At 46.6% G+C, this 27418-nt stretch overlaps 1 protein-coding gene across 3 annotated transcripts in view; it reads right to left on the reverse strand.

Annotated features, from left to right (window-relative positions):
• The window catches only part of ASAP2 (ArfGAP with SH3 domain, ankyrin repeat and PH domain 2), a 318205-nt gene that overhangs the window by 101158 nt on the left and 189629 nt on the right, over positions 1-27418 (reverse strand). For all 3 annotated transcript variants that reach the window (XM_063915446.1, XM_063915445.1, XM_063915447.1), the window contains one exon: positions 23121-23206. In XM_063915446.1, the coding sequence (XP_063771516.1) occupies positions 23121-23206 (86 nt within the window). The remainder of the gene's footprint in view (positions 1-23120; positions 23207-27418) is intronic.

Here is a 27418-nt window from a genome sequence, read left to right on the forward strand (position 1 = left end):
CACTGTAGTAGGTATTTTGGCCCACTCTTCCATGCAGATCTTCTCTAGATCTGTCATGTTATGGGGCTGTCGCCGGGCAACACTGACTTTCAACTCCCTCCACAGATTTTCTATTGGGTTGAGGTCTGGAGACTGGCTGACTGGCTAGGCCACTCCAGGACCTTGAAATGCTTCTTACGGAGCCACTCCTTAGTTGCTTGAGCGGTGTGTTTGGGGTCATTGTCATGCTGGAAGACCCAGCCACGTTCCATCTTCAATGCTCTTACTGAGGGAAGTAGGTTTTGCCCAAAATCTCACAATACATGGCACCATTCATCCTCTCCTTAATACCGATCAGTCGTCCTGTCCCCTTTGCAGAAAAGCAGCCCCAAAGCATGATGTTTCCATCCCCATGCTTCACAGTGGGTACGGTGTTCTTGGGATGCCATTCATCATTCTTCTCCCTCCAAACACGGCGAGTGGAGTTTATACCAAAATGTTCGATTTTACTCTCATCTGACCACATTACATTCTCCCAATCCTCCTCTGGATCATCCAGATGGTCACTGGCAAACTTTAGATGGGCCTGGACATGTGCTGGCTTAAGCAGGGGGACCTTTCGGGCGCTGCAGGATTTCAATCCATGACGACGTAGTGTGTTACTAATGGTAACCTTTGTGACTGTGGTCCCAGCTCTCTTGAGGTCATTGGCCAGGTCCCCCCGTGTAGTTCTGGGCTGATTCCTCACTGTTCTCAAGATCACCGATACCCCACGAGGTGAGATCTTGCATGGAGCCCCAGGTTGAGGGAGATTGTCAGTGATCTTGTATTTCTTCAATTTTTTTATAATTGCGCCAACAGTTGATCTCTTCTCACCAAGCTGCTTACCTATTGTCGAGTAGCTCATCCCAGCCTTGTGCAGCTCTACAATTTTGTCCCTGGTGTCCTTAGACAGCTCTCTGGTATTGGCCATGGTGGAGAGGTAGCAGTCTGACTGCTTGAGAGCGTGGACAGTTGTCTTTTATACAGATAACCAGTTCAAACAGGTGCCATTAATACAGGTAACGAGTGGAGGATAGAAGAGCTTCTTAAAGAAGAAGTAACAGGTCTGTAAGAGCCAGAAATCTTGCTGCTTGGCAGGTGTCCAAATGTTTATTTTCCACGAAAATATACAAATAAATTGTTTAAAAATCATACAATTTGATTTTCTGATTTTTTTTTTCTTCAGATTCTGTCTCTCACAGTTGAAGTGTACCTATGATGGAAATTACAGACCTCTCTCATCTTTTTAAGTGGGTCAACTTTCACAATCGGTGGCTGTCCAAATACTTTTTTGCCCCAGCTGTCCAAATACTTTTTTGCCCCACTGTACTTATGTATATGTAATTTCTTGTTTTTTTTTTTTTTTTTTTTATAAATTTGCAAAAAAAAAATATATATATTTCATGTTGTCATTATGGGGTATTGTGTGTAGCATTATGAGGGAAAAAATTAATTTATTCCATTCTGGAATAAGGCTGTAACATAACTAAATGTGGAAAAAGTGAAGTGATGTGAATACTTTCCGGATGCACTGTAAATATGGAAGAATCCTCTACACTTGTACTGTGGAGTAGTCTCTGTATGTCCCAAATTGCCTCCAGAGCAAGTAATACATACACACATCACTGCTATAATAATACAATGATCTAAAATTACAAAAATGTATTTTCAGATTTAATTTCAGCTTTTGGCAATGAGAACATGAAAGATAAGAATTACAGGGTTCTGGCCATGTATGAGGGATGAATTATGTGTTTTGTAGAGTTCTAAAGGAATCCAAGCTTTTATGCCTTGAAGTAATTTCTCACTCTCCTGAAACCAAGACCATCTATTACCTGGTTCTAAGTTGGCTGAGGGAAAGCATTATAGCATTCACAGGGCTAAAAACAACCTTTAGGAATTTAGAACATTCAAGAAAAATAGAGTCACATGCGTATATATCTATTTCCGTGTCTATTGTGAGGCTCCATCACAATCCCAGCTACAGAAGGCAGGGGGCAGTGCACAGTAAACTCTGATTACTGCACATTCAGTTTAACTTACAACAGTCAGCACATTGCTATAGGTTAAGTCAATAAGGACTAAAGCTGGTCACACACTAGACCACCTTTCATCCAACAAGTAGGTTAGTTGGAATGAAAATCTGGTAATGTATGGAAGCAAATGACAATCATCAATTTGCTCCCATTTTCAGGGCAAAAAACTGTTGTTGACAAGTTTTCAGGGGCAGAAACTGCTGATTGCCATTTGCTAGTTGGATGGTTGGATGAAAGTTGGTCTAGTCTATGACCAGCTTTAGGGGAAGATTTCTGAATCCTTCTAAAGAGGACAAGCGAAAATGTTGCCCATAGCGACCAATCTAATTCTAGCTATCATTTTACAGAATGTACTAGATGATAGCAAGAATCTCCTTGGTTGCTAGGGGCAAAACCCCACGTATCCACTTTAGAAGGCTTGATGAATCTCTCTCTAATCCCTCCTTCAATCTTACCAAACTATACACAAGTAAGGTTGGAATGTTTTTTCTATACTGGTGCTTCATACAGTCTTAGTTCTTTTTTGACTGTTTATCGACTTTGATTCCGTCCATCATCATTCTAACTTCTCTAACCCCTGGATTTACATTCCTCATAATTCTACCTTCTCTAATCTACAGGCTTCAGTTACGTCCCTCATGATTCTACCGTCTCCAACCCATAGAATAAGGTTATGTAACTCATTACTCTACCTTCTCTAATCCATAGACTAAGGTTACGTCCCTCATGATTCTACCTTCTCCAACCCATAGAATAAGGTTACGTAACACATTACCCTCTCTAATCCATAGACTAAGGCTACGTCACTCATTGTTCTACCTTCTCCAACCCTTAGACTTCAAGCAAGTCCCTCATGATTCTAACTTCTCCAACCATAGACTTCAGTTACAGCCCTTTTGATTACACCTTCTCCTACCCCCAGATTTACGTCCCTCATGATACTACTTTCTTCAACATATAGACTTTGGTTACGTCCCTCATTATTCTACCATCTCAATAATTACAGCTTTGCCCCTCTCAACCCATTCTCTCAGGATTACTGCTAATGAAGGTCAGTTACTTTGATTCTTCAGCTACAACATGAAAAGTGAATGGGCTGCCAGTAAGGACAAATTAAACTGTGCCATTTATTTTGGTGTATTATATTGTGCATTTACTTGGGGGTAATGCCGGCAGTGGTAACATATTATATTGGGACGTTTATTTATGTGTGGGGCTGACAGTGAGGACAGATTATATTTGTGCTATTTGCATAAGTGTAGTGCTTGCAGGAAGGGCATTTGGAGGTACTGGGTACTGAAGGCAGCATGGCCAAATCTGGGAGGCGTGCTCACACATCCTCTGTAAAAGAAAATAACTGTAAAAACAATGTGCAGTGTGCTGAAAAGGGGATTGCTTACATAACAGAGACTATACAGATACTGTGGATTCATCCACGTGTATGGCCACTTACCTTGGAAGCTCTGATAAACTATACTGTATAACATAGGCACCCATTTTCCTACTAAACCAATATGCCCCATTCTGCTAATTTACACTCATGTTCTACTCCGTTATGCCCACTCTTGGACACAGCTCCATTCCCTTTCAGTGTAAGCTACACCCCTTTCAAGGACCATGAATGAGGACTTTTGTGCACAAATTGGGGACAGTTGGGAGGTATGAGGTGTACTGCACCAGGACCTCAGTTCAGTATGGAATGTCACAAAATAAAACCTATTGTGTTTATGCTCATTTAAGTGTTGTGTGTGTGTGTGTGTGTGTGTGAAGGGTGTTACATCTTTTAACTATAGAACAGAAAAGTAAAAAGGTACCAACATCAATTTGCATTGAGCATAGCGTTTTTCCACTCAATGTCAGTGCTATCAAATGTTTCATTTTGGGGTTCAGCACACTATACCCATTTTGGTGCATTAGCTTAGATAATCTGCAGGCTGAACCTTTATGAGGATCGGATGTACCCTATTAATGTACTATGAACTAGAAGACAAAAGTCTAAGCACTGACGCTGTGTCCTAGTGATCTCAACAATAGTCATCCAGCCCACAACATGGCTCTCTCCAATGTGTGCAGGTAGGTGTTGGGTGCACATCAGGGGCCACATTGACCAAGACGTTGCATTGCAAACACTCCACTTAGACCATTTTCAAAAATAGGGTTACATTTTATAACTGCCATCTTCAAGAAGCTCACTTCTGGGGGTGTGGCATAAAATGCAGACATTCAGAATTATGCCATAGACAGGAGGTCAACACTGACATAATGTCAAAATTGTAGGCCGACCACGTGTTTTTCATATGCATTTTTTCCTAAAATCTATGAAAAATAATCTGCTGAAATAAACAATGCCGACATTATGTCATTATTGACCTTGTGAATGTCAGCATGTTGAATGTCAATATTGTGCACGTATACCCACTGCTGACAGTTCCATATTGTTATCATGCAAACCTCCCATCGGCTTTAGTCTTACCCTCACAACTGAACCACCTACTGAACTAGTATTAGATGCATTGAAAACATAAAGACTGAGGGGGACATGTAGTAAGCAGTGATAAAAGTGGAGAAGTGAGCCAGTGGAGAAGTGGCCCATGGCAACCAATCAGCATTGACGTAACATTTAGAATTTGCATACCATAAACCTATACAGAGCAGCTGATTGGTTGCCATGGGCCGCTTCTCCACTGGCTCACTTCTGCACTTTTATCACTGCTTAGTACATGTCCCCCTGAGTTCTGAGTGATGGCTATAATGGTCATCCCAAGGGAAGATGGCACGTAATGGGATTTCTCCTACATAGGGCAGAACATCACAATAGGAGCATCACAGCTAACTGCTGAATCATGGAATCGCAGGAGTAGACGAAATTCGTTATAAATTTATTAATGTAAACTACATCCGTCATTTTTGTTTTAAGGAGATGGGGGGGCATATTTCAATTTCAAGTATTTAATTATAATTAACTGTGGTCAACTGTGTCTAACACATAAGTGAATAAAATAATTCCTTCTGTAATCCCCTCTGTATCATAGACTGAAACTGCCATTAATGCAAACTGGAAATAACTATACTATTATTAAAGGCACAGCCCTCAGCGCTGAAGCAATAACCCATAACAGTGGGGCGCTCATCCTTGCATGTTCATAAACTAAACAAAGAATTTAATTTAACTGTTTCACAAGAAAAGATCACAAAATGTCACGGCCCCCCCTCCCCCCTCCCCGTGGAAGTCTCATCGCTGCCTGGCCCATAAGATGGTTAAATGATCATTATCTCTATATAGAACGCCAAACCGCATGCTGGCTGACCCCAGACAGTAGCAGCTAGATAGGAAGAGAAATGTCTGTTTCCTTATCCTTTGATCCTCTCCATAGAAAATAATAAAGCCATCTTTAAAATAGGTTTGGCATATATGCTTCATACTGAGCGCATTTTGCTTTTAATCTGGATAGTTGCTCTGTAGACCTTGCTGAAATCGGATTTCAAAATGTGTGCAAGACAACAATACAGCTCACATGGCAATATGGTTGTCTCTCTGTATGGTCACACACATCTCAATGTAATTGCACAATTCCATTGCTTTTTATGAATATTACTGACCAATATGATGAAGTATAATATATTTACATATTAAACGGCTGAGAGACCGCCTGTAGAAACCATATCCATTCATTACTAGGTCAAAACTACTGAATCATTTTGTCTTGTTGCAGTTGTATGAGCTGGCCGATAGATGCCCAAATTGGAGTCTGACCCTATGTGGCCGCATTCACGGCAGCTGTTCATCTTGCGACCACATTAACCAACGTCCGTATAATGGGCCTAATTCAGACCTGATCGCTGGGCAGCGATTTTTGCAGCCCTGCGGTCAGATAGCCGCCGGCCTACAGGGAAGTGTATTTTAGCTGTGCAAGTGTGCGATCGCATGTGTAACAGAGCTGCACAAACTGATTTTGTGCAGTCTCTGCGCAGTCCATGACTTACTCAGCCGCTGCAATCACATCAGCCTGTCCGGGACCGGATTTGATGTCATACATCCTCCCTTCCAATGCTTAGACATGCCTGCATTTTTCCAGACACTCCCTGAAAACAGTCAATTGCCACCCACAAACGCCCTCTTCCTGTCAATCTCCTTGCGATCGCCCGTGTGATCGCTTTTTTCGCACCATCCCGTCACTATGCCCCGTTCCCCGTTGCTGCGGTCCGTCACACCTGCGCATTGCGGTGCATACACATGCGCAGTTCAGACCTGATCACGGGCTGTGAGAAAACGCAGCCTTGCGATCAGGTCTGAATTAACCCCAATGATCTAATCAGGAAATGATTGGTGCTGGGGTTACTTTTTGGACAACAACTGCTGCAGTGGGCACAATTGAGAAGAGGATGCAAATCCGAAATTTGTGCAGTTGTCTGATGGTTTTGATACCGCACCGCGCATGTGCTGCGACCGTCTTGGATGAAGATGAAAAATGATTATCAGAACGTTTTTGGGAGGTAATGCAGTCTTATTACATGATTGCTTTTACTTGCAATGGACAAAATGCTCAGATCTCCGATGCTGTGACCGATGTTCACCCCATGCTGCATCTTTGTACGCAAGTGGCGGAACCTAGAAGCCGGCGGTGGGCGTATCTGTACAAAAGACGGTGCCTGCGACATTTGCATATCTTCTCAGATCCGCTGCCTATAAAGAAGCAGCAGTGACGCGATTAGCGCCCATCTCCGAATCACTATAATCACGTGTGTGTGCAACCAATAGTGCAATACACTAAGATCTACATAGCTAAATTAATCTTTACTGCAAAGATCCATTCATCCAAAAATAATAAGTCACTGCATGCTCTACTCTTGGGGGCTAATTCAGAGATGTAAGCAAACCGATATTTTACATAAATCTCTGATTATTACGGAGCTGCGCATGTGCACTGTAACCGTACTGAGAATATGTAGATTGAGCGCAGTGCCCCCTAACGACATTTGGGGGCAGATGAGGCGACGTACAGCATTCTCGAAAATGGCAATTGTACTTCCCATCCTCTCCTTTCCTACCTCTTTCACTATGCCTACGGTATATACAATTTTTCAACCTATTCTGTGGCATAGTGATTTTGATCTAAATAAAAAAAAAGTAATGGAGTGTGTGTGTATAATGAGAGATAGGAGGCGCTTCACAGTGCGACAGCTTTCATCAGCAACAAATCTACAAAAACGAATATAATTACATTATGTGTACCAGAATCACCAGGTTATAAGGCTTAGCCCAAGACAGTGAGGATCCAGCACCCAACGCTGTTCCAGAAAAACTCACTTAGGATGGACACAATTTCAATCAGAATCCATTGTCAGATCTCCACAGAAGTGTGTTGCGGCAAGCCATACCCAGCACGTTTCTGCAACACATATTCACAATCTCATTTTATAGCTGTTGCTAATGTGTATATTACCTGCACTACAGACACCCGCCGGTCTCTCTTATTACAGATGTACAAAGCAAGAACGAAACAAAGACAGGAGCTGCAGATCTGTATGATCTTAGTGTTGGCTGAACATTCTCCAGACGTCAGATTCCCTTTATAGAAACTCATGGATTCAAAGGCCTTTTTGAGTGACTGGTTAGCGCTTAGAATTTTCTATCGGGTTTCACGGACACTGAATGTTTAATACATCTGAGATTGTGCTCATACTGAAACAGGTATTCAAGATTCACTGCATGATAAAACTGGTAGAGCGCCATCGAGTCACTTTCTTCAGGGTCAGAGTGCAGATCACTAGTGGCATCACTGGGCACACTGTGCTTAATCTCTGTGCATCAAATATCGCTTCTGCTTGAGGATCTGTGAGTGCATTATATACTGTACATTTGTTTTTTTCCTAAATTAATATTTATTGTCATATACAGGTATAGTGCTTAATCTCTTAATATGTTACTGTGGGGGTATATTGGTTATTGCCCTGTTATTTTAAAGTCCACACTGACATCATGAGGCTGGCTGCTAGATAGCATCTGAGAGACAGAGAGACCTCAAATGATGTACTGGTCCTGTGCGTCCGCAGCACACATTCTGCATATATATAATGCATGTATGTATTCCCTATGTGCTGATTGCTCCGACGTGTTGTTGGGATGGAATCTGTTTTTTACCGTCATGTCGTTTTCCTTTCTTGTTTGGCGCTCTCTGGCACTATGTGTACTGCGCCCCTATCCATTTTCCCTGCCATATACCACTAAAGTTGTTCATCAAAAAAAAGAAACAATCACAGTATACAATGTTATCTATATAGCTGTGGGCCTGATTCAGAGGTGTAGCACACCTGATGTTTACACAGTTGAGCAACAATCAGTCGGATGCGCACGTGTCTAATACCCATTTCTCTGACGTCCTAAGTGGATGCTGGGACTCCGTAAGGACCATGGGGAATAGCGGCTCCGCAGGAGACTGGGCACAACTAAAAGAAAACTTTAGACTAACTGGTGTGCACTGGCTCCTCCCACTATGACCCTCCTCCAGACTTCAGTTAGAATCTTGTGCCCGGCTGAGCTGGATGCACACTAGGGGCTCTCCTGAGCTCCTAGAAAGAAAGTATATTTTAGGTTTTTTATTTTACAGTGAGATCTGCTGGCAACAGACTCACTGCAGCGAGGGACTAAGGGGAGAAGAAGCGAACCTACCTGACTGGAGATAGTTTGGGCTTCTTAGGCTACTGGACACCATTAGCTCCAGAGGGATTGAACACAGGACCCGACCTCGATCGTTCGGTCCCGGAGCCGCGCCGCCGTCCCCCTTACAGAGCCAGAAGCAAGAAGTGGTCCGGAAAATCGGTGGCAGAAGACCTCGGTCTTCAACAAGGTAGCGCACAGCACTGCTGCTGTGCGCCATTGCTCCTCATGCACACCTCACACTTCGGTCACTGATGGGTGCAGGGCGCTGGGGGGGGGGGGGCGCCCTGAGCAGCAATATAAACACCTTGGCTGGCAAATCATCACAATATATAGTCCCAGGGCTATATATGTGATAAATTACCCCTGCCAGAATTCCTGAAAAAAGCGGGAGAAAAGTCAGCCGAAAAAGGGGCGGGGCTAACTCCCTCAGCACACTGGCGCCATTTTTCCCTCACAGCTCCGCTGGAAGGATCGCTCCCTGGCTCTCCCCTGCAGTATCAAGCTACAAAGGGTAAAAAAGAGAGGGGGGGCACTAAATTTAGGCGCAGTATAACTTATATAGCAGCTATAAGGGGAAATAATTCAGTTAATCCCTGTATTATTATAGCGCTCTGGTGTGTGCTGGCATACTCTCTCTCTGTCTCCCTAAAGGGCTTTGTGGGGTCCTGTCCTCTGTCAGAGCATTCCCTGTGTGTGTGCGGTGTGTCGGTACGGCTGTGTCGACATGTTTGATGAGGAGGCTTACGTGGAGGCGGAGCAGATGCCGATAAATGTGATGTCACCCCCTGCGGGGTCGACACCTGAGTGGATGGTTATGTGGAAGGAATTACGCGACAGTGTCGACTCCTTACATAAAAGGTTTGACGACAAACCAAATATGGGACAGCCGGCTTCTCAGCCTGTGCCTGCCCAGGCGTCTCAAAAGCCATCAGGGGCTCTAAAACGCCCGCTACCTCAGATGGCAGACACAGATGTCGACACGGATACGGACTCCAGTGTCGAGGACGATGAGACTAATGTAACTTCCAATAGGGCCACACGTTACATGATTGAGGCACTGAAAAATGTATTGCATATTTCTGATGTTACCCCAGGTACCACAAAAAAGGGTATTATGTTTGGAGAGAAAAAACTACCAGTAGTTTTTCCTCCATCTGAGGAATTAAATGAAGTGTGTGAAGAAGCGTGGGCTTCCCCCGATAAGAAACTGGTAATTTCTAAAAGGTTACTAATGACGTACCCTTTCCCGCCAGAGGATAGGTCACGTTGGGAAGCATCCCCTAGGGTGGATAAAGCGCTCACACGCTTGTCAAAGAAGGTGGCACTACCGTCTCCGGATACGGCCGCCCTAAAGGAACCTGCTGATAGAAAGCAGGAGGCTATCCTGAAGTCTGTATATACACACACAGGTATTATACTGAGACCAGCTATTGCTTCAGCATAGATGTGCAGTGCTGCAGCTGCGTGGTCAGATTCCCTGTCGGAAAATATTGATACCCTAGACAGGAACACTATTTTGCTAACCGTAGAGCATATTAAAGACGCAGTCTTATACATGAGAGATGCACAGAGGGATATTTGCCGGCTGGCATCTAAAATAAGTGCAATGTCCATTTCTGCCAGGAGAGGGTTATGGACTCGGCAGTGGACAGGTGATGCAGATTCTAAAAGGCACATGGAAGTTTTGCCTTATAAGGGTGAGGAGTTGTTCGGGGATGGTCTCTCGGACCTCGTTTCCACAGCAACAGCTGGGAAGTCTACATTTTTACCCCATGTTCCCTCACAGCCAAAGAAAGCACCGTATTATCAGGTACAGTCCTTTCGGCCCCATAAGGGCAAGCGGGTTAAAGGCGCGTCCTTTCTGTCCAGAGGCAGAGGTAGAGGGAAAAAGCTGCAGCATACAGCCAGTTCCCAGGAGCAAAAGTCCTCCCCCGCTTCCTCCAAGTCCACCGCATGACGCTGGGGCTCCACAGGCGGAGCCAGGTACGGTGGGGGCCCGTCTCAAAAACTTCAGCAATCAGTGGGCTCGCTCAAGGGTGGATCCCTCGATCCTTCAAGTAGTATCTCAGGGGTACAAGCTGGAATTCGAGACGTCTCCCCCCCGCCGTTTCCTCAAATCTGCCTTGCCAACAACTCCCTCAGGCAGGGAGGCAGTGCTAGAGGCAATTCACAAGCTGTATTCCCAGCAGGTGATAGTCAAAGTGCCCCTACTTCAACAAGGACGGGGTTACTATTCCACAATGTTTGTGGTACCGAAACCGGACGGTGCGGTGAGACCCATTTTAAATTTGAAATCCTTGAACACATATATAAAAAAATTCAAGTTCAAGATGGAATCGCTCAGGGCGGTTATTGCAAGCCTGGACGAGGGGGATTACATGGTATCACTGGACATCAAGGATGCTTACCTGCATGTCCCCATTTACCATCCTCACCAGGAGTACCTCAGATTTGTGGTACAGTATTGTCATTACCAATTCCAGACGTTGCCGTTTGGTCTATCCACGGCTCCGAGGGTATTTACCAAGGTAATGGCCGAAATGATGATACTCCTTCGAAAGAAGGGAGTTTTAATTATCCCGTACTTGGACGATCTCCTGATAAAGGCGAGGTCCAGGGAGCAGTTGTTGGTCGGGGTAGCACTATCTCGGGAGGTGCTACAACAGCACGGCTGGATTCTAAATATTCCAAAGTCACAGCTGGTCCCTACGACACGTCTACTGTTCCTGGGGATGGTTCTGGACACAGAACAGAAAAAAGTGTTTCTCCCGGAGGAGAAGGCCAAGGAGCTGTCATCTCTAGTCAGAGGCCTCCTAAAACCAAAACAGGTGTCGGTGCATCACTGCACGCGGATCCTGGGAAAGATGGTAGCTTCCTACGAAGCAATTCCATTCGGCAGGTTCCATGCAAGAACCTTTCAGTGGGACCTGTTGGACAAGTGGTCTGGATCGCATCTTCAGATGCATCGCCTGATAACCCTGTCTACAAGGACCAGGGTGTCTCTGCTGTGGTGGCTGCAAAGTGCTCATCTTCAAGAGGGCCGCAGATTCGGCATACAGGACTGGGTCCTGGTGACCACGGATGCCAGCCTTCGAGGCTGGGGGGCAGTCACACAGGGAAGAAACTTCCAAGGGCTATGGTCGAGTCAGGAGACTTCCCTACACATAAATATTCTGGAACTGAGGGCCATTTTCAATGCCCTAAGTCAGGCAAAACCCCTGCTTCAAAACCAGCCGGTACTGATCCAGTCAGACAACATCACGGCAGTCGCCCATGTAAACCGACAGGGCGGCACAAGAAGCAGGACGGCGATGGCAGAAGCCACAAGGATTCTCCGATGGGCGGAAAATCACGTGTTAGCACTGTCAGCAGTGTTCATTCCGGGAGTGGACAACTGGGAAGCAGACTTCCTCAGCAGGCACGACCTCCACCCGGGAGAGTGGGGACTTCATCCGGAAGTCTTCCAACTGATTGTAAACCGTTGGGAAAGGCCACAGGTGGACATGATGGCGTCCCGCCTAAACAAAAAGCTAGAAAGATATTGCGCCAGGTCAAGAGACCCTCAGGCGATAGCTGTGGACGCTCTAGTGAAACCGTGGGTGTACCGGTCGGTTTATGTGTTCCCTCCTCTTCCTCTCATACCAAAGGTACTGAGGATAATAAGGAGAAGAGGAGTAAGAACTATACTCATTGTTCCGGATTGGCCAAGAAGAGCTTGGTACCCGGAACTTCAAGAAATGATCTCAGAGGACCCATGGCCTCTGCCGCTCAGACATGACCTGCTGCAGCAGGGGCCCTGTCTGTTCCAAGACTTACCGCGGCTGCGTTTGACGGCATGGCGGTTGAACGCCGGATCCTGAAGGAAAAGGGCATTCCGGAGGAAGTCATTCCTACGCTGATTAAAGCTAGGAAAGAAGTGACCGCGAACCATTATCACCGCATTTGGCGAAAATATGTTGCGTGGTGTGAGACCAGGAAGGCCCCAACGGAAGAATTTCAGCTGGGCCGTTTCCTGCACTTCCTACAGTCAGGGGTGACTATGGGCCTAAAATTGGGTTCCATTAAAGTCCAGATTTCGGCTCTATCGATTTTCTTTCAAAGAGAACTGGCTTCACTGCCTGAAGTTCAGACTTTTGTTAAGGGAGTGCTGCATATTCAGCCCCCTTTTGTGCCTCCAGTGGCACCTTGGGATCTCAACGTGGTGTTGGATTTCCTAAAGTCTCATTGGTTTGAGCCACTTAAAACCGTGGAATTGAAATATCTCACGTGGAAAGTGGTCATGTTGTTGGCCTTGGCTTCGGCCAGGCGTGTATCAGAATTGGCGGCTTTGCCATGTAAAAGCCCTTATCTGATTTTTCATATGGATAGGGCAGAATTGAGGACTCATCCCCAGTTTCTCCCTAAGGTGGTATCAGCTTTTCATTTGAACCAACCTATTGTGGTGCCTGCGGCTACTAAAGAGTTGGAGGCTTCCAAGTTGTTGGACGTAGTCAGGGCCCTGAAAATTTATGTTTCCAGGACAGCTGGCGTCAGAAAGACTGACTCGCTATTTATCCTGCATGCGCCCAACAAGTTGGGTGCACCTGCTTCAAAGCAGACTATTGCTCGCTGGATCTGTAGTACGATTCAGCTTGCACATTCTGCGGCTGGACTGCCGCATCCTAAATCAGTGAAAGCCCATTCCACGAGGAAGGTGGGCTCTTCTTGGGCGGCTGCCCGAGGGGTCTCGGCTTTACAACTTTGCCGAGCAGCTACTTGGTCGGGGTCAAACACATTTGCTAAATTCTACAAGTTTGACACCCTGGCTGAGGAGGACCTAGAGTTTGCCCATTTGGTGCTGCAGAGTCATCCGCACTCTCCCGCCCGTTTGGGAGCTTTGGTATAATCCCCATGGTCCTTACGGAGTCCCAGCATCCACTAGGACGTCAGAGAAAATAAGAATTTACTCACCGGTAATTCTATTTTTCGTTGTCCGTAGTGGATGCTGGGCGCCCATCCCAAGTGCAGATTGTCTGCAATACTTGTATATAGTTATTGTTTAACTAAAGGGTTATTGTTGAGCCATCTGTTGAGAGGCTCAGTTGTTATCATACTGTTAACTGGGTATTGTATCACGAGTTATACGGTGTGATTGGTGTGGCTGGTATGAGTCTTACCCGGGATTCAAAATCCTTCCTTATTGTGTCAGCTCTTCCGGGCACAGTATCCTAACTGAAGTCTGGAGGAGGGTCATAGTGGGAGGAGCCAGTGCACACCAGTTAGTCTAAAGCTTTCTTTTAGTTGTGCCCAGTCTCCTGCGGAGCCGCTATTCCCCATGGTCCTTACGGAGTCCCAGCATCCACTACGGACTACGAGAAATAGAATTACCGGTGAGTAAATTCTTATTTTTCCACCTACGAGCACGGGTCGCAGCCGGGTGCCTGACACGGGAGCTGCCCCCTGCTGCGATCCGTGCTCGGTCCCGTTCCCATCAGCAGTCACAACCCGGCATATGCCGGGTTGGTGACGCTTCTAGTGACGCGGCAGGGGCGGCGCAGGGAGATCACATGATCTCCCAGCGCCGCCCTTCCATACAGTGTAAACGGGAGCCGTGTCGCATCGACACGGCTCCCGTTTACACTACAACCCTACCCGGATCATTCCCGTGTCCTACCCAGGTAGATAGCCGGGTAGGATTCACGGGTCACTTGATCCGGGTTGACCCTTTTCCACTTGCAAAAAACACGGGTAAATGCGCGCCCCCGTGCATTTACCCGTGTTTTTTGAGCTAGTGGAAAAGGGGTATAAGCCACACTGCACATGTGCCGCCATGGTCTCGTGGCGCGCTCACAGAAAGGATTAATTGGCAAATTTGATTGACAATTAGCTGCTGCTTGGGGAGGAAACGGAGAGTGCAGGCGTGTCACGACTGTTTTCGGGGCGTGTCTCAGCAGCGCCTGAGATCCTGTGTGCCGCAACCGTGGCTCCGGCGTCTCTTATACAACCACAGGGCCACCCAGTATTTTGATAACCAACCGTAAAGCGCATCATGCCTACATAACTGGGTGTCCGGGGAAGTGGCAGGAGGAGGAAGTAGAACCCCGGGGAGCGAGGGAGAGCCATCTGCCCCTGACTGCACATGTCAGTGACAGACATTTTACCACAGTATAGATTCTGAAGGAGGGAGAGTGTTACACATCAAAAGCTCACGTTGCTACGTAGGCTTGTATTTGTTTGCTCAATGAATAAAGACATATTTGTAAATACTTGTAATCCTTTCCTAAGATGAATTGCTATTTTATGGCAAATATTTTTTTTTCTAATCAGGGATGATAATAAATGATTAACATCTAGGAAAAATGAGAAGCCACTAAACCAGTTAAACCAGTCTGCTAAGGAAATGGTTATGGGCCAGATCTGCTTGTGTCCGGCCATAGGAGACAGATCAAAGTACATACTGTAGAAATCTGCTATAAATGTAAGGGACTGCTGTAAGAGAATGCTGAACAATTGTGGACAGCTTAATGTACAGTATTTCCAGGGATCACTGAGTGACGGGACAGGGAAGCAATGATACCGGGCATCACGTCACTGGACATGGAACATTCTGTGAGGAACGTAAGGGCCTCTGCTTATTCCTTGCTGCGGGTCTGTTGCAGTAAATAAGGTGTGTTCAGTACTGGACTTGCATCGCCTTCCACACACCCGGGGGCAGCTGCCAACCTCTTATCTTACTAGTGTGTTGTAATGAGACTGACTTCCCTGCAGAGTTGGCAGAAACTGTAAATGGAGAAAGTAGTAGCCACTGGGGATCTGTGACACTTTATTTCCCTTCAAGCCCACAAAACCCACTTTGGAGAGAGAGTGCCATGAGATGCAGAATGCCGCCCAAAATGCAGACCTGTGGTTATGGGCCTAATTCAGACCTGATCGTAGCCCTGCAAAATTTTGTTGGGCTATGATCAGGCACACTGACATGCGGGGGGACATCCAGCGCACAGGGCTAGTCCGCCCCGCATGTCAGGCGCGCCCCCCCCCCCGCAGAAGTACAAAAGCATTGCACAGCGGCGATGCTTTTGCACTTCAGGAGTAGCTCCCGGCCAGTGCAGCTTTTGTGTGCTGGCCGGGAGCTGCTAGTCACTGTCCGGGTCGCAGCGGCTGCGTGTCCCACAGCCACTGCGACCCGCCCACACACGGTTCGGCCACGCCTGCGTTGGCCGGACCACACCCACAAAACGGCGGCCAAATGCTGCTGTGCCGCCCCCTCCCGCCCAGCAACCGCCTCTGCCTGTCAATCAGGCAGAGGCGATCGCTAGGCAATGACAGCCATAGGCTGTCAGCTATGAGCCGACACACTGTGTCGCTGGTGCATGTGCACTTCTGACCTGATCGCTGCAATGAACGGCAGCGTGCGATCAGGTCAGAATGACCCCCTATGTCACTGAATGAGAAGCTGGCGAGTAATTAAACAATTGCTTGCTCTTAGTGGCTGCAGTGTACTGGTGTGTTCAGGTTTCACAAGATGATTATGGGAATAATTCAGATCTGATAGCAGGGCTGCATTTTTTGCTGTCCTGCGATCAGATAGTCGCCCCCTACAGGGGGAGTGTATTTATGCTGTGGAAGTGTATGATCGCATGTGTAGCAAAGCCGCTAAAAATCAGTTTGTGCAGTCTCTGCGCAGCCCAGGACTTACTCTTCCAGTGCGATTGAATCCTGCGGATCGGGGCCGGAGCTGACGTCAGACACCCTCCCTGAAAACGCTTGGACACATCTGTGTTTTTCCGGACAGTCCCTGTAAACGGTCAGTTGCCACCCACAAACGTCCTCTTCCTGTCAATGACCTTGCGTACGCCCGTGCAAATGGACCCTTCGCGCCATCCCGTCGCTGACCGGCGATGCCCATTGTAGCTGTCCGACGCGCCTGCGCATTGCGGTGCATATGCATTTGCCGTTTGGATCTGACCGCCCGCTGAGAGAAAACGCACAGCAGCGATCAGATCTGAATTAGGCCCAATACCCGCACGTCTTCCCCAACAACCTCTGTTACCCTCCGCTGAACTGACAACACTTGTACTGGATAGAAAACAGGTATTAACACTATATCCACTGTAGAGGGGAAAAAATTGTTTGTATGTAGTTGGAAAATTCCTACAGGAAAATCCTTATCAAAGCAGCTGAGAGAGCTTATGAAAAAGAGTAGCTGGCTCTCAGTGATATCACCCTTTCTAAATGTAAAGGTCTTCTTCTGTACTTTCTAGTGGCTTATAGCATTTATAGGTATTACTACAGTGGACCTGACATTTACACATTAAACAGACCTATTGAAATACGCTATATAAACATAAGCTATATTTACTATGCTTTACAGCATGCACCTGAGAAACGCTTTTGTAGGAAGTATGGCAAACGTACATCCATCCATGTTCCATTAATTTCAGACTACTTTCCCCTCCTTGCCATTACAGGAACCTGGCTCACCTTCCCTGCAGCTACTACACCCACTCTTCATCATCTTCTCCATAACGTCTCATCTCTCCTAGGACTACCCTGTCCTGCCCTGATCGTGCTGCCCTGCTACAGCTGCAAACTAACGTCAGTCCCAAACCAGGCAGACACGCTACCTGCAAAAGGTGCTGCTTGCAATGCTGAGTGCCACTATTGGGAATGTGCCAATGTAAGCTAAAGATCTGTGATATGGCATGTGGAGGCCTATCCCGCCCACTGACAGCTTGAGTCACCATAAGTACCTGGACTCACACTCCCCCTATGCTGGGGGAAAAAGATCAATCTGAAGCACGCATCCAATTTCTGCACTGAAGCTACTATAGAGCACGGAAGCCGGCATACACTCCCATAAGACGGAGCGGTTATGCGCATTCACACGGTGGCCACACAATCACCGCCTAGAAACACTCATTTTACGGATACTGTGCTCTGCCAACACATTGATCACGCTGTATGCACTACGTCCATGTGTGTATAACCGATTGCCGCATGCGCTGACTTCATTCTCTGGCACCGTGCAGTTGCTGCAATCTGCGAGATCTGTCCGCATTTCCACGTCAGGCCCTCTCATCTCTGAGCTTGTGCCTGCCTGTTAATGTACATTTCCAAGTGTTTAGTAAGAAATTATTTAAAAATCAGTAAGTCACCTCCTGTTATTTAAAATGTAATATTTCTAAGCATTAACTATGAAACTTTAAAGAGCGTTAAATAAGCTGTATACATAATAATATGCAAAAGTGGTAAATTCATGAGCAAGAGGTCCAAATGTACAAGTATGTATGTTGTCTAACACTACTCCCAGATGGTTTAAAGATAGTGTGTAGTTTTATGTAGTAATATAATGACAAGTTCACTGACATACACGGTCGAGTCACATTATTATGACCACCAGCTAATAGCCAGAGTAACCGCCGTGTGCAGCACGCACAGCAGCTAGACGGTCTGAACTGTCGTTTTAGACACACGTCTGGTAGCCCCCAGGATCATTGTGATGGTAAGCTGCTCCACTATAGCGTGTCGGTCGGCCCTCACACACCTTCTTAGCCAACGTTCACCTCTCACATCAATGGTACGTGGTGCCCCGCAGTTTCCACGTCGGTTATTCGCAATGGTAATGGTGCAATTTGTCCAGTCACGACACCACAGCAGCACGCGAACAAGTCACAAACTGCGCTGTGTCAGAAATACTGCCTCCATTGGCCGAAAGCCGATAATCATCCCTTTTTGCAACTCTGATAAAATTGCCCCTTTTACTCATGACAGCAACGAGTGATGTGTGCAGCAGACGGCCTATCACACACCTTATATACCCACCAAGCCAGTGCACGACACGTGACATACTTAATGGGCTGTACGCAGCCAACATCAGATGTAGGAAGTGGTCATAATAATGTGACTCAACAGTGTATAATAAGTTAATTTAGGGAGAAGAGAATTAAGTTCTCCCCAGACCCCCCCCCAGCACCCCCGCATCAGGACAACCTTTAAGAGCATTTTCGAAACTGTTGCGACTAAAATAAAAAATATAGCACAACCACGTTTTAGTGGACATTTTACATATACACTTTTATTTGTAAATGGCGACCAATACAATTTACTGGTATAAGGATGGAAGGAAATCTTTTGTCTGTCTCCTGTGCAGTATCTCCAGGATAAAAGGTCTGTGCAATAATAACAGCTCCTTTTATCATGCAGTATCACGGACACATGCTGTACTGTGCTTCCCCTACAGCAGCCAGTGACGATCTTTGTTATTTCCTGGTTCAGTAGTGAGTGAACAATTCCTAATCATGTGAACTAGGAAGTGACAGGCTGGGAAGCAGCCAGAAACGCACACGGCTCAGTCTATGAGAGAACTCGGCAGGGGAGGGTGCTCTCATGGTGCAGGCTCTTTAAGTAAAACAGCAGTAACAAAGTCAATGTTGGGGAAATATGGATTACACAAGGACTACTGACAAACTCTAATGCAGTGATCTCCAACCCGTAGCTCGCGAGCTACCGGTAGCTCGCCGTAGTATTTTCAGTAGCTCACAGAGTGCACAGGCTTGGGCAGTCACTGGCCCTCCTCCTCCCTTCATTTTTAATTTGATGCCGGCCGTCAGCCAATCAGAGCTTGTGGACTGGCAGTGGCGGCACCTGATTGGCTGCCGGAACGTGAGTTTTGATTGGCTCACTTACCGGCACCATATTTTAAATGCCCGCGGCTGCCAGAGACTCTGTCACCCTCACCGCAGCCGCTCTCTGGACTTCACAGGAGAGGCGCGCGCTGCGCTCTCCTCCCCTTCTGTCCCTCATACAGAAGGAGCAGCACCGCCGGCAGTAGAAGAAGTCAGCAAGGGTTAGCACTGTGTGGGGCACTGTACCGGACACTGCGGGGTGGCATTTTAAATCGCACTGCGGTGGGAATTGTATCTGGCACTGGTGGGGGCATTGTATCCGGCACTGCTGGGGGGCATTATTTGTGTATCTGGCACTGCTGGGGGGCATTATTTGTGTATCTGGCACTGCTGGGGGGCGTTCTATGAATATCTGGCACTGCTGGGGGCATTATGTGTGTATCTGGCACTGCTGAGGGGCATTATTTGTGTATCTGGCACTGCTGGGGGCATTATTTGTGTATCTAACACTGCTGCAAGGCATTATTTGAATATCTGGCACTGCTGGGGGGCATTATGTGTGTATCTGGCACTGCTGAGGGGCATTATTTGTGTATCTGGCACTACGCGGGGGGCATTATTTGTGTATCTGGCGCTACGCGGGGGGCATTACTTGTAGTTGTGAGGCCACACCCACTTTTGTGGGGCCACACCACCCACTTTCACAGGAACGCATGCGCATTGGGGGGAGGGGGTAGCTCCTTCAGAGGTTTTATTTTCCGAAAGTAGCTCACACCCCAATTAAGGTTGGAGACCACTGCTCTAATGCATGAAAAGGCCCAGCCTTACCTAGAGAATCGTCTGTTAGTGCACAGGGCCTAATTCATACCTGATTGCTGCAGCAAAATCTTCCTCTCATGGGCAAAACCATGAACTACGGGGAAGGGGGGGGGGGGCAGATATAACATGTGCAGAGAGTTAGATTTGGGTGGACCATTTTGTTTCTGTGTATGGTAAATACTGGCTGCTTTATGTTTACACTGCAATTTAGATTTCAGTTTGAACACACCACACCCAACTCTAACTCTCTCTGCATGTGTTATATCTGCCCCCCCCCCCCCCCTGCAGTGCACATGGTTTTGCCCATTAGAGAAAATTTTTGCTGCTGCGATCAGGTCTGAATTAGGCCCATAGATCACTACTGACAGCTTGTTTTTTGGTAAAAAGTTCAAACAATAGTCTAATTATTTGTTATTCGTTCTTTGCAATGAAACATAGCAATATTGGAGCTTCCCAACACATATGCTAACGCACAGCAGGTTAAAAGCGTACTTGCCTACTTTTGAAAAAAGCTTTTCAGGGAGACTATGGAAGTGACACCTACCTATAAGCACGGCGTTAAAGTGGAGGAATACTGTTGCGCCTTAAAGCAGTGTTAAAATATTTACTTAAACCCAAATGTGAACGAGCCCCAAAGTATGATCTACTTGCTGATAAAACCCCACTGATATTTGTCAGGGCTTTTTCACGTATTGTGTTCTACTCACAAGTGGTTCCATATAAGTGGCAACAAGAAACCTTAAAAGAAATTGCATGTAGTCATAGGGATCACTGTGCCTTATAACCAAAGCAGGGACATTACTCAGATGATCCCATTTGAATGTATATATCATGTCTGATTTTCCCAAGAATAAAACAGCTGCATAATGGGGATAAGCTGCAATCAGGGATATTCCTAGACTCTTCAGGGAGTCAGGGAGATTGCTACTATTACAGGGAGTCTCCCTGACAATCAGGAAGAGTTGGCAAGTAAGAAGTTAAGGCCTGCTGATCCCATTGCTGTAGAGAAGGGAAAGGGGGAGAACACCTAGGCACATGCAAGGTGGGAAATCCGCCACATCTACAACCAAAGATTGCTCAGTGTTCACAACTGTCTGTTACTGCATGCATTCCTATCATCACCCCTGTACAGATAGCATAGTACTACAGTCATATCCTATCTGTAGTGATGGGGATGAGATAGGCATGACAAAACACATGGTACTTGCTACATAATAATGTGTATACTTCTGTGGGACCCAATAGCCATGGGTGTGGATCATTAGATCGACAGTGTCTAGGTGGACAATGTTTAGCTCGACCACTATAGGTCGACAGGGTTTGAAGGTCGACAGGGTTTCTAGGTCGACAGGTCAAAAGGTCGACATGAGTTTTTCATGTTTTTTTGGTGTCTTTTTCTCCGTACAGTGACCAGGAAGCCCAATTAGTGCACCGTGTCCCCTCGCATGGCGAGTGAACTTCGGGCAAGGTGCCTCGGCACAGGTTACTATTCCCAATCGTAGTCTGCGTGGATCGTTAAGTATGAAAGAGTAAGAAAAAAAAGAAAATTTTTTAAAAACTCATGTCGTCCTTTTGACCTGTCGACCTAGAACATGTTGACCTAGAAACCCTGTCGACATTAAAAACATGTCGACCTAGTGACTGTTGACCTATAGTGGACGACCTAAACATTGTCGACCTAGACACTGTCGATCTTCAGACCGGATCCCATAGCCATACGGTTTGTTAAACAGAGTTGCCTTCTGACTGCTGCAAAAACATAAGTAGAACTATTGTCAGAACTGAAGAAAGTATATAAATACCTTATCACATGGAAGCAGATGATGTGTGACTGACACAGAAGCACCAGGAAGCGCTGCTCTGTTACTGATATTTCTCTGCCCCAGCTATATAAAGCCGCAGTTATGTTCCCCGTCTATACAGGTGACATGTGCTCATTTCTATGCATTCATATCAGGTTTTTACCTAGTTAAAACAATCTCTAGGGGAAAAAAAATGTTGGAAATAAGAGACCCCCTCAGGCTGTTACCATTTCATGTATTGAGGTTTCTCTGTGCTTCTGTACAAAACGTTTTATTCTAATTGTGATAACTCATTGCAATCAGATTGGATTTTGGAGTAATTTGGCCACAGCTGAGGATGACAATGAGACCTGGCTGTTCACACTAATCTACTACGCAAGAGACAGCTGAAGACCACACACCGTTGCCATATTGGGTTCATCAACTAAAGCGACTGTATCCTGCCAACACCAAGTTCTACCTGATGGGTCTTTGGCTGCTCAGGATGAAGCCACCCATTGTGCGATGATTGCTCCCTTCAGTTACACAGCTGTACAGATGGCAAACCCAACCTTAAGAGCAGGCAGCACAAAGCACAACAGTAATAGGCAGAGCTGCTAACACACATCTTACCAAGCAACAACAAGACCAGGAACACAAGGAAAGAATAGGATTAGCATGAGGAAGGATTTATGTTCTTATCTTGGTCTGAGAAGAGCTGTTGGAATTGTTGGAATATGGGCAACTCGTGGCCACCTACATTACCAGTTTTCGCTCGCATCCCATAGAGGAGAGCAGGAAAAATAGCACTGCTGTATCACCATAATTCTCAGGAAGGGGCGCAGCCAAACATCGCAGATAATTTAATTGCGCCAGAAGACATTTGGGGGTGGATGTCTTAAGCCTGGAGAAGGAATAAAGCAGTGATAACTGCAAGGTGATGACGAACCCGCCAGTCAGATTCTGTCATTTTTCAAATCCATAATAATTGTCTGGTGTGTCATCATCTTGCACTTATCACTGCTTTATCCCTTCTCCAGGTTAATACATCTGCCCCTTGATGCTACATGTGACAGTATATGTTAGCACTGACCCCTCTTATCTGTACTGTAATGAATATGTACAGAGCGCTGACAAAACTTTATTTGTAAAAACTATTTAATTTAAAAAGAATAGAAATGAAATGCAATAAACTCACTTGCACTGTGCATGGAAGTATTTAATGAGGTTCTGCAGCAGATCAACTCCTTTCTTTATCTTTATTTCATTGACTTTCAGCAGGTACTGTAAAAGAAGATGAGAACATTTTTGTTCAAGGCTCATTTACATTGAAAGGCTACTGTGTTTCATCAGACCTGAAGCACGATTACAAGTGACAATGATGAGATCTGCGGACCTGGTGCAGCATGCATGAATGGGCATTGTTCTACCTGCAGCACAGTTTACTATAGGGGCCACTGCTGTCTTAAACGGGTGTAGTATGTCTGACCGGCACTCAGGAGACCGCCGGTCAGCATACCGATGCCGGGATCCCGGCGGGGAGGGGCGAGTGCAGCAAGCCCCTTGCGGGCTCTCTGCGCTCGCCACGCTGCGGTCACCACGGGTTCTATTCCCACTCTATGAGTGTCGTGGACACCCACGAGTGGAAATAGTCCCTGTTGGTCGGCATGCCGACCATCAGGATAGTGAGGGGGCAGGATGTCGGTGGAGGTCATGTGACCGTCGGTCTCCCGACCTCCGGTCACATGAATACCACCAGTCTCAAACACAACCTCACTACCCCATACTAACATACACAATGCACTACTGTGTGTGCTACTATCCAAAATGTAAAGCTCTGAATAATCTGTAAAACTACCTCTCTTTTTTTTTTTTCCTGCCAGCATTTGGGGGCTACGTGCAAAAGCAGTCAATATTTACCCTGCATGCAAAAACAATAGATGTATTTGCACCCCTTAAGCTGGATACACACTAGACGATATGTCGTCCGATCGCCGACATATTGGGCACATCATCTAGTGTACGCGTATTGTCTTTGAAGATACACGCTCCAGTGCATCGTCAGCGACATCCTCTGTTGGCCCCACATGCAGGACCAACAGAATACGCTAGCGAGGGCCATGCTGCCAAATACAGCATGGCTCCCGCCGTCAGTCCCAGCACCGTTGTCGCTCCCATCACCCGCAATGTCATGCTGGGTACACAACGTTACGTGTGTGCCCAGCTATACATTGCAAAATGTTTTTTTTCTAGATAGAAAGTTACTTTCCTTCCTTGATTTGTTCCTGCTCAGTATCAGCCTCTTAGCGTGGAATGGAACCTAGGTGAGGGGCACAATAGAACACTGTACAGTACTGTGAAGTAGAGATTGGTGCTTCTTTATTGGAACTCATGTGATTTCACTCCTCTTTATCCCAGTTTATGTCAGTCTATTGCTTTAGAACCAGCCTCGTAAATACAAACGTGCCAGTTTTATAATACTCCTCCCAGCAGAAGCCTGGAGAGGAGGAGCAGCTGGGTACTTTGGGGAACGGGGATGGACTTCAACCTCATTAGGCGAATTGCATCAGCTTAGCCCCGTCCCACCATACTGACCCGCAATTCCAGGTGTTATCTCATTATCCTGTCCAATTCACTAGGAAGCCGACAAAAGGCGGGAGGAGTACCAGTCATCTGGGGGTGCAGGGGGCTACCTGAAAAATTGGGAGTCTCCCACACCTTTCCAGGACAGTAGGTAAGTATGCATAAATATGATGTACCGCTATCTGATTCATCTCAACCTGTTTGTGAACTCTAATAAATCAGTATTTATGGTATTTGGGACCAAGGCTACACTTATAAAGTGCTTTACATCTGATCTGACATTAATAATATAAATATTTGGGCTCCTGGCTTGATCCAAGCCTTTTATCCGGTTAGCGTATAGTGCCAGCCCACTTTGGAATACATTTTAGGTGCCAGGAGCTAGTGTATTCCAAACTGTGCTTGCTCTATCGAAACAAAACCTGTAACTTCCAACGCCAGAAAGCGCATAGATCCGAATGTCTGTAACAGACTATGGGGTATATGCAATTGCGGTCGAATTCCCAAAATTGTCGAATTTCGGGAATTTTTCGCCAAAAAAAAAAAAATTCGACAATGCAATTCAGTACTTTCCGACAAAAAAACGGACTTTCAAAATTCGACTTTTTGAAATTCGACTTTTGACAAATTCGACTTTTTTGCAATGATACACATGCTGCAATTCGACCAAAGTCTATTCAATGGAAGTTTGGAAATTCGACAACAGTGCTTTTAGACAGTAAATTCGTCATTTTCAATCCGCCACACTTTGGAGGGTGAAACTAATAAAAAAAATGTAAAACATGTTTTTTTTGTGTTTTTTTTTCTTGGTAATATCATATCTATTTATATTAGAAGGGATTAGGTACTTGGTTTGTCTTTTTTGGAGGCACAAGTATTATTTATATATTTTTAAAAATAATATTTTTTTTTTTTTTTGTGTGGATGGAATGGTAAAATCCCTGAAAAAAATGGCGTGGGGTCCCCCCTCCAAAGCATAACCAGCCTCGGGCTCTTCGAGCTGGTCCTGGTTCTAAAAATGCGGGGGGGAAATTGACAGGGGTTCCCCCGTATTTTTAAAACCAGCACCGGGCTCTGCGCCTGATGCTGGTGCAAAAAATACGGGGGACAAAAAGAGTAGGGGTCCCCCGTATTTTATACACCAGCATCGGGCTCCACTAGCTGGACAGATAATGCCACAGCCGGGGGTCACTTTTATACAGCGCCCTGCGGCCGTGGCATTAAATATCCAACTAGTCACCCCTGGCCGGGGTACCCTGGGGGAGTGGGGACCCCTTCAATCAAGGGGTCCCCCCCCCCCAGCCACCCAAGGGCCAGGGGTGAAGCCCGAGGCTGTCCCCCCCCATCCAAGGGCTGCGGATGGGAGGCTGATAGCCTTGAGAAAAATGTCAGAATATTGTTTTTTTCAGTAGTACTACAAGTCCCAGCAAGCCTCCCCCGCAAGCTGGTACTTGGAGAACCACAAGTACCAGCATGCGGGAGAAAAACGGGCCCGCTGGTACCTGTAGTTCTACTGGAAAAAAAATACCCAAATAAAAACAGGAGACCGACACCGTGAAAGTAAAACTTTATTTCATATGTCGACACACACATACTTACCTATGTTCACACGCCGACATCGGTCCTCTTCTCCAAGTAGAATCCAGGGGTACCTGAAAAGAAAAGATAAATACACTCACCTCATCCATGGTCCAGAGGTAAATCCACGAACTTGTCAAAAAAACAAACCGGACACCCGTACCACACGGACTGAAAGGGGTCCCATGTTGACACATGGGACCCCTTTCCACGAATGCAGAGAAACCCCCCCGTGACAGCTGTCACTGAAAGGTCTCGTAAGCCAATCAGCGAGCGCAACGTCCTTGCACTCTGCTGATTGGCTCTGTGCGCGTCTGAGCTGACAGCGCATCGCAAAGCCTCTCCATTATATTCAATGGTGGGAACTTTGCGGCTAGCGATGGGGTCACCCGCCGGTCAGCGGCAGACCGCGGGTAACCCCACCACTGACGGCAAAGTTCCCACCATTGAAAGTAATGGGAGAGGCTTTGCGATGCGCTGTCTGAGGTCACGCGCGCACAGCCAATCAGGTGAGCGCCACGGAAGTAGCGCTTCCTGATTGGCTGAAGGGACCTCAGTGACAGGAGTCACGTGGTGTCCCGGCATTCGGGGAAAGGGGTCTGATGTGTAAACATGGGACCCCTTTCAGTCCGGCATGGTACGGGTGTTCGTGTTTTTTTTTTAACAAGTACGTGGATTATCTCCCGGACACTGGATTGAGGTGAGTCTAATTTTTTTCACAGGTACCTCGGATCGTCGGAGACTGTGACAGTCGGCGTGTCAACATAGGTAAGTATGTGTGTGTCGGCAGTGTGTAATAAAGTTGTACTTGTCAAGGTGTGTGTCTCCTGTTTTTATTTGGGTATTTTTTTTCCAGTAGTACTACAGGTTCCAGCGGGCCCGTTTTTCTCCCGCATGCTGGTACTTGTGGTTCTCCAAGTACCAGCTTGCGGGGGAGGCTTGCTGGGACTTGTAGTACTACTGGAAAAAACAATATTCTGACATTTTTCTCAAGGCTATCAGCCTCCCATCCGCAGCCCTTGGATGGGGGGGGACAGCCTCGGGCTTCACCCCTGGCCCTTGGGTGGCTGGGGGGGGGGGACCCCTTGATTGAAGGGGTCCCCACTCCCCCAGGGTACCCCGGCCAGGGGTGACTAGTTGGATATTTAATGCCACGGCCGCAGGGCGCTGTATAAAAGTGACCCCCGGCTGTGGCATTATCTGTCCAGCTAGTGGAGCCCGGTGCTGGTGTATAAAATATGGGGGACCCCTACTCTTTTTGTCCCCCGTATTTTTTGCACCAGCATCAGGTGCAGAGCCCGGTGCTGGTTTTAAAAATACGGGGGATCCCCTGTC

Source organism: Pseudophryne corroboree, chromosome 4, assembly GCF_028390025.1.
Source record: "Pseudophryne corroboree isolate aPseCor3 chromosome 4, aPseCor3.hap2, whole genome shotgun sequence".
Taxonomy (NCBI): Eukaryota; Metazoa; Chordata; class Amphibia; order Anura; family Myobatrachidae; genus Pseudophryne; species Pseudophryne corroboree.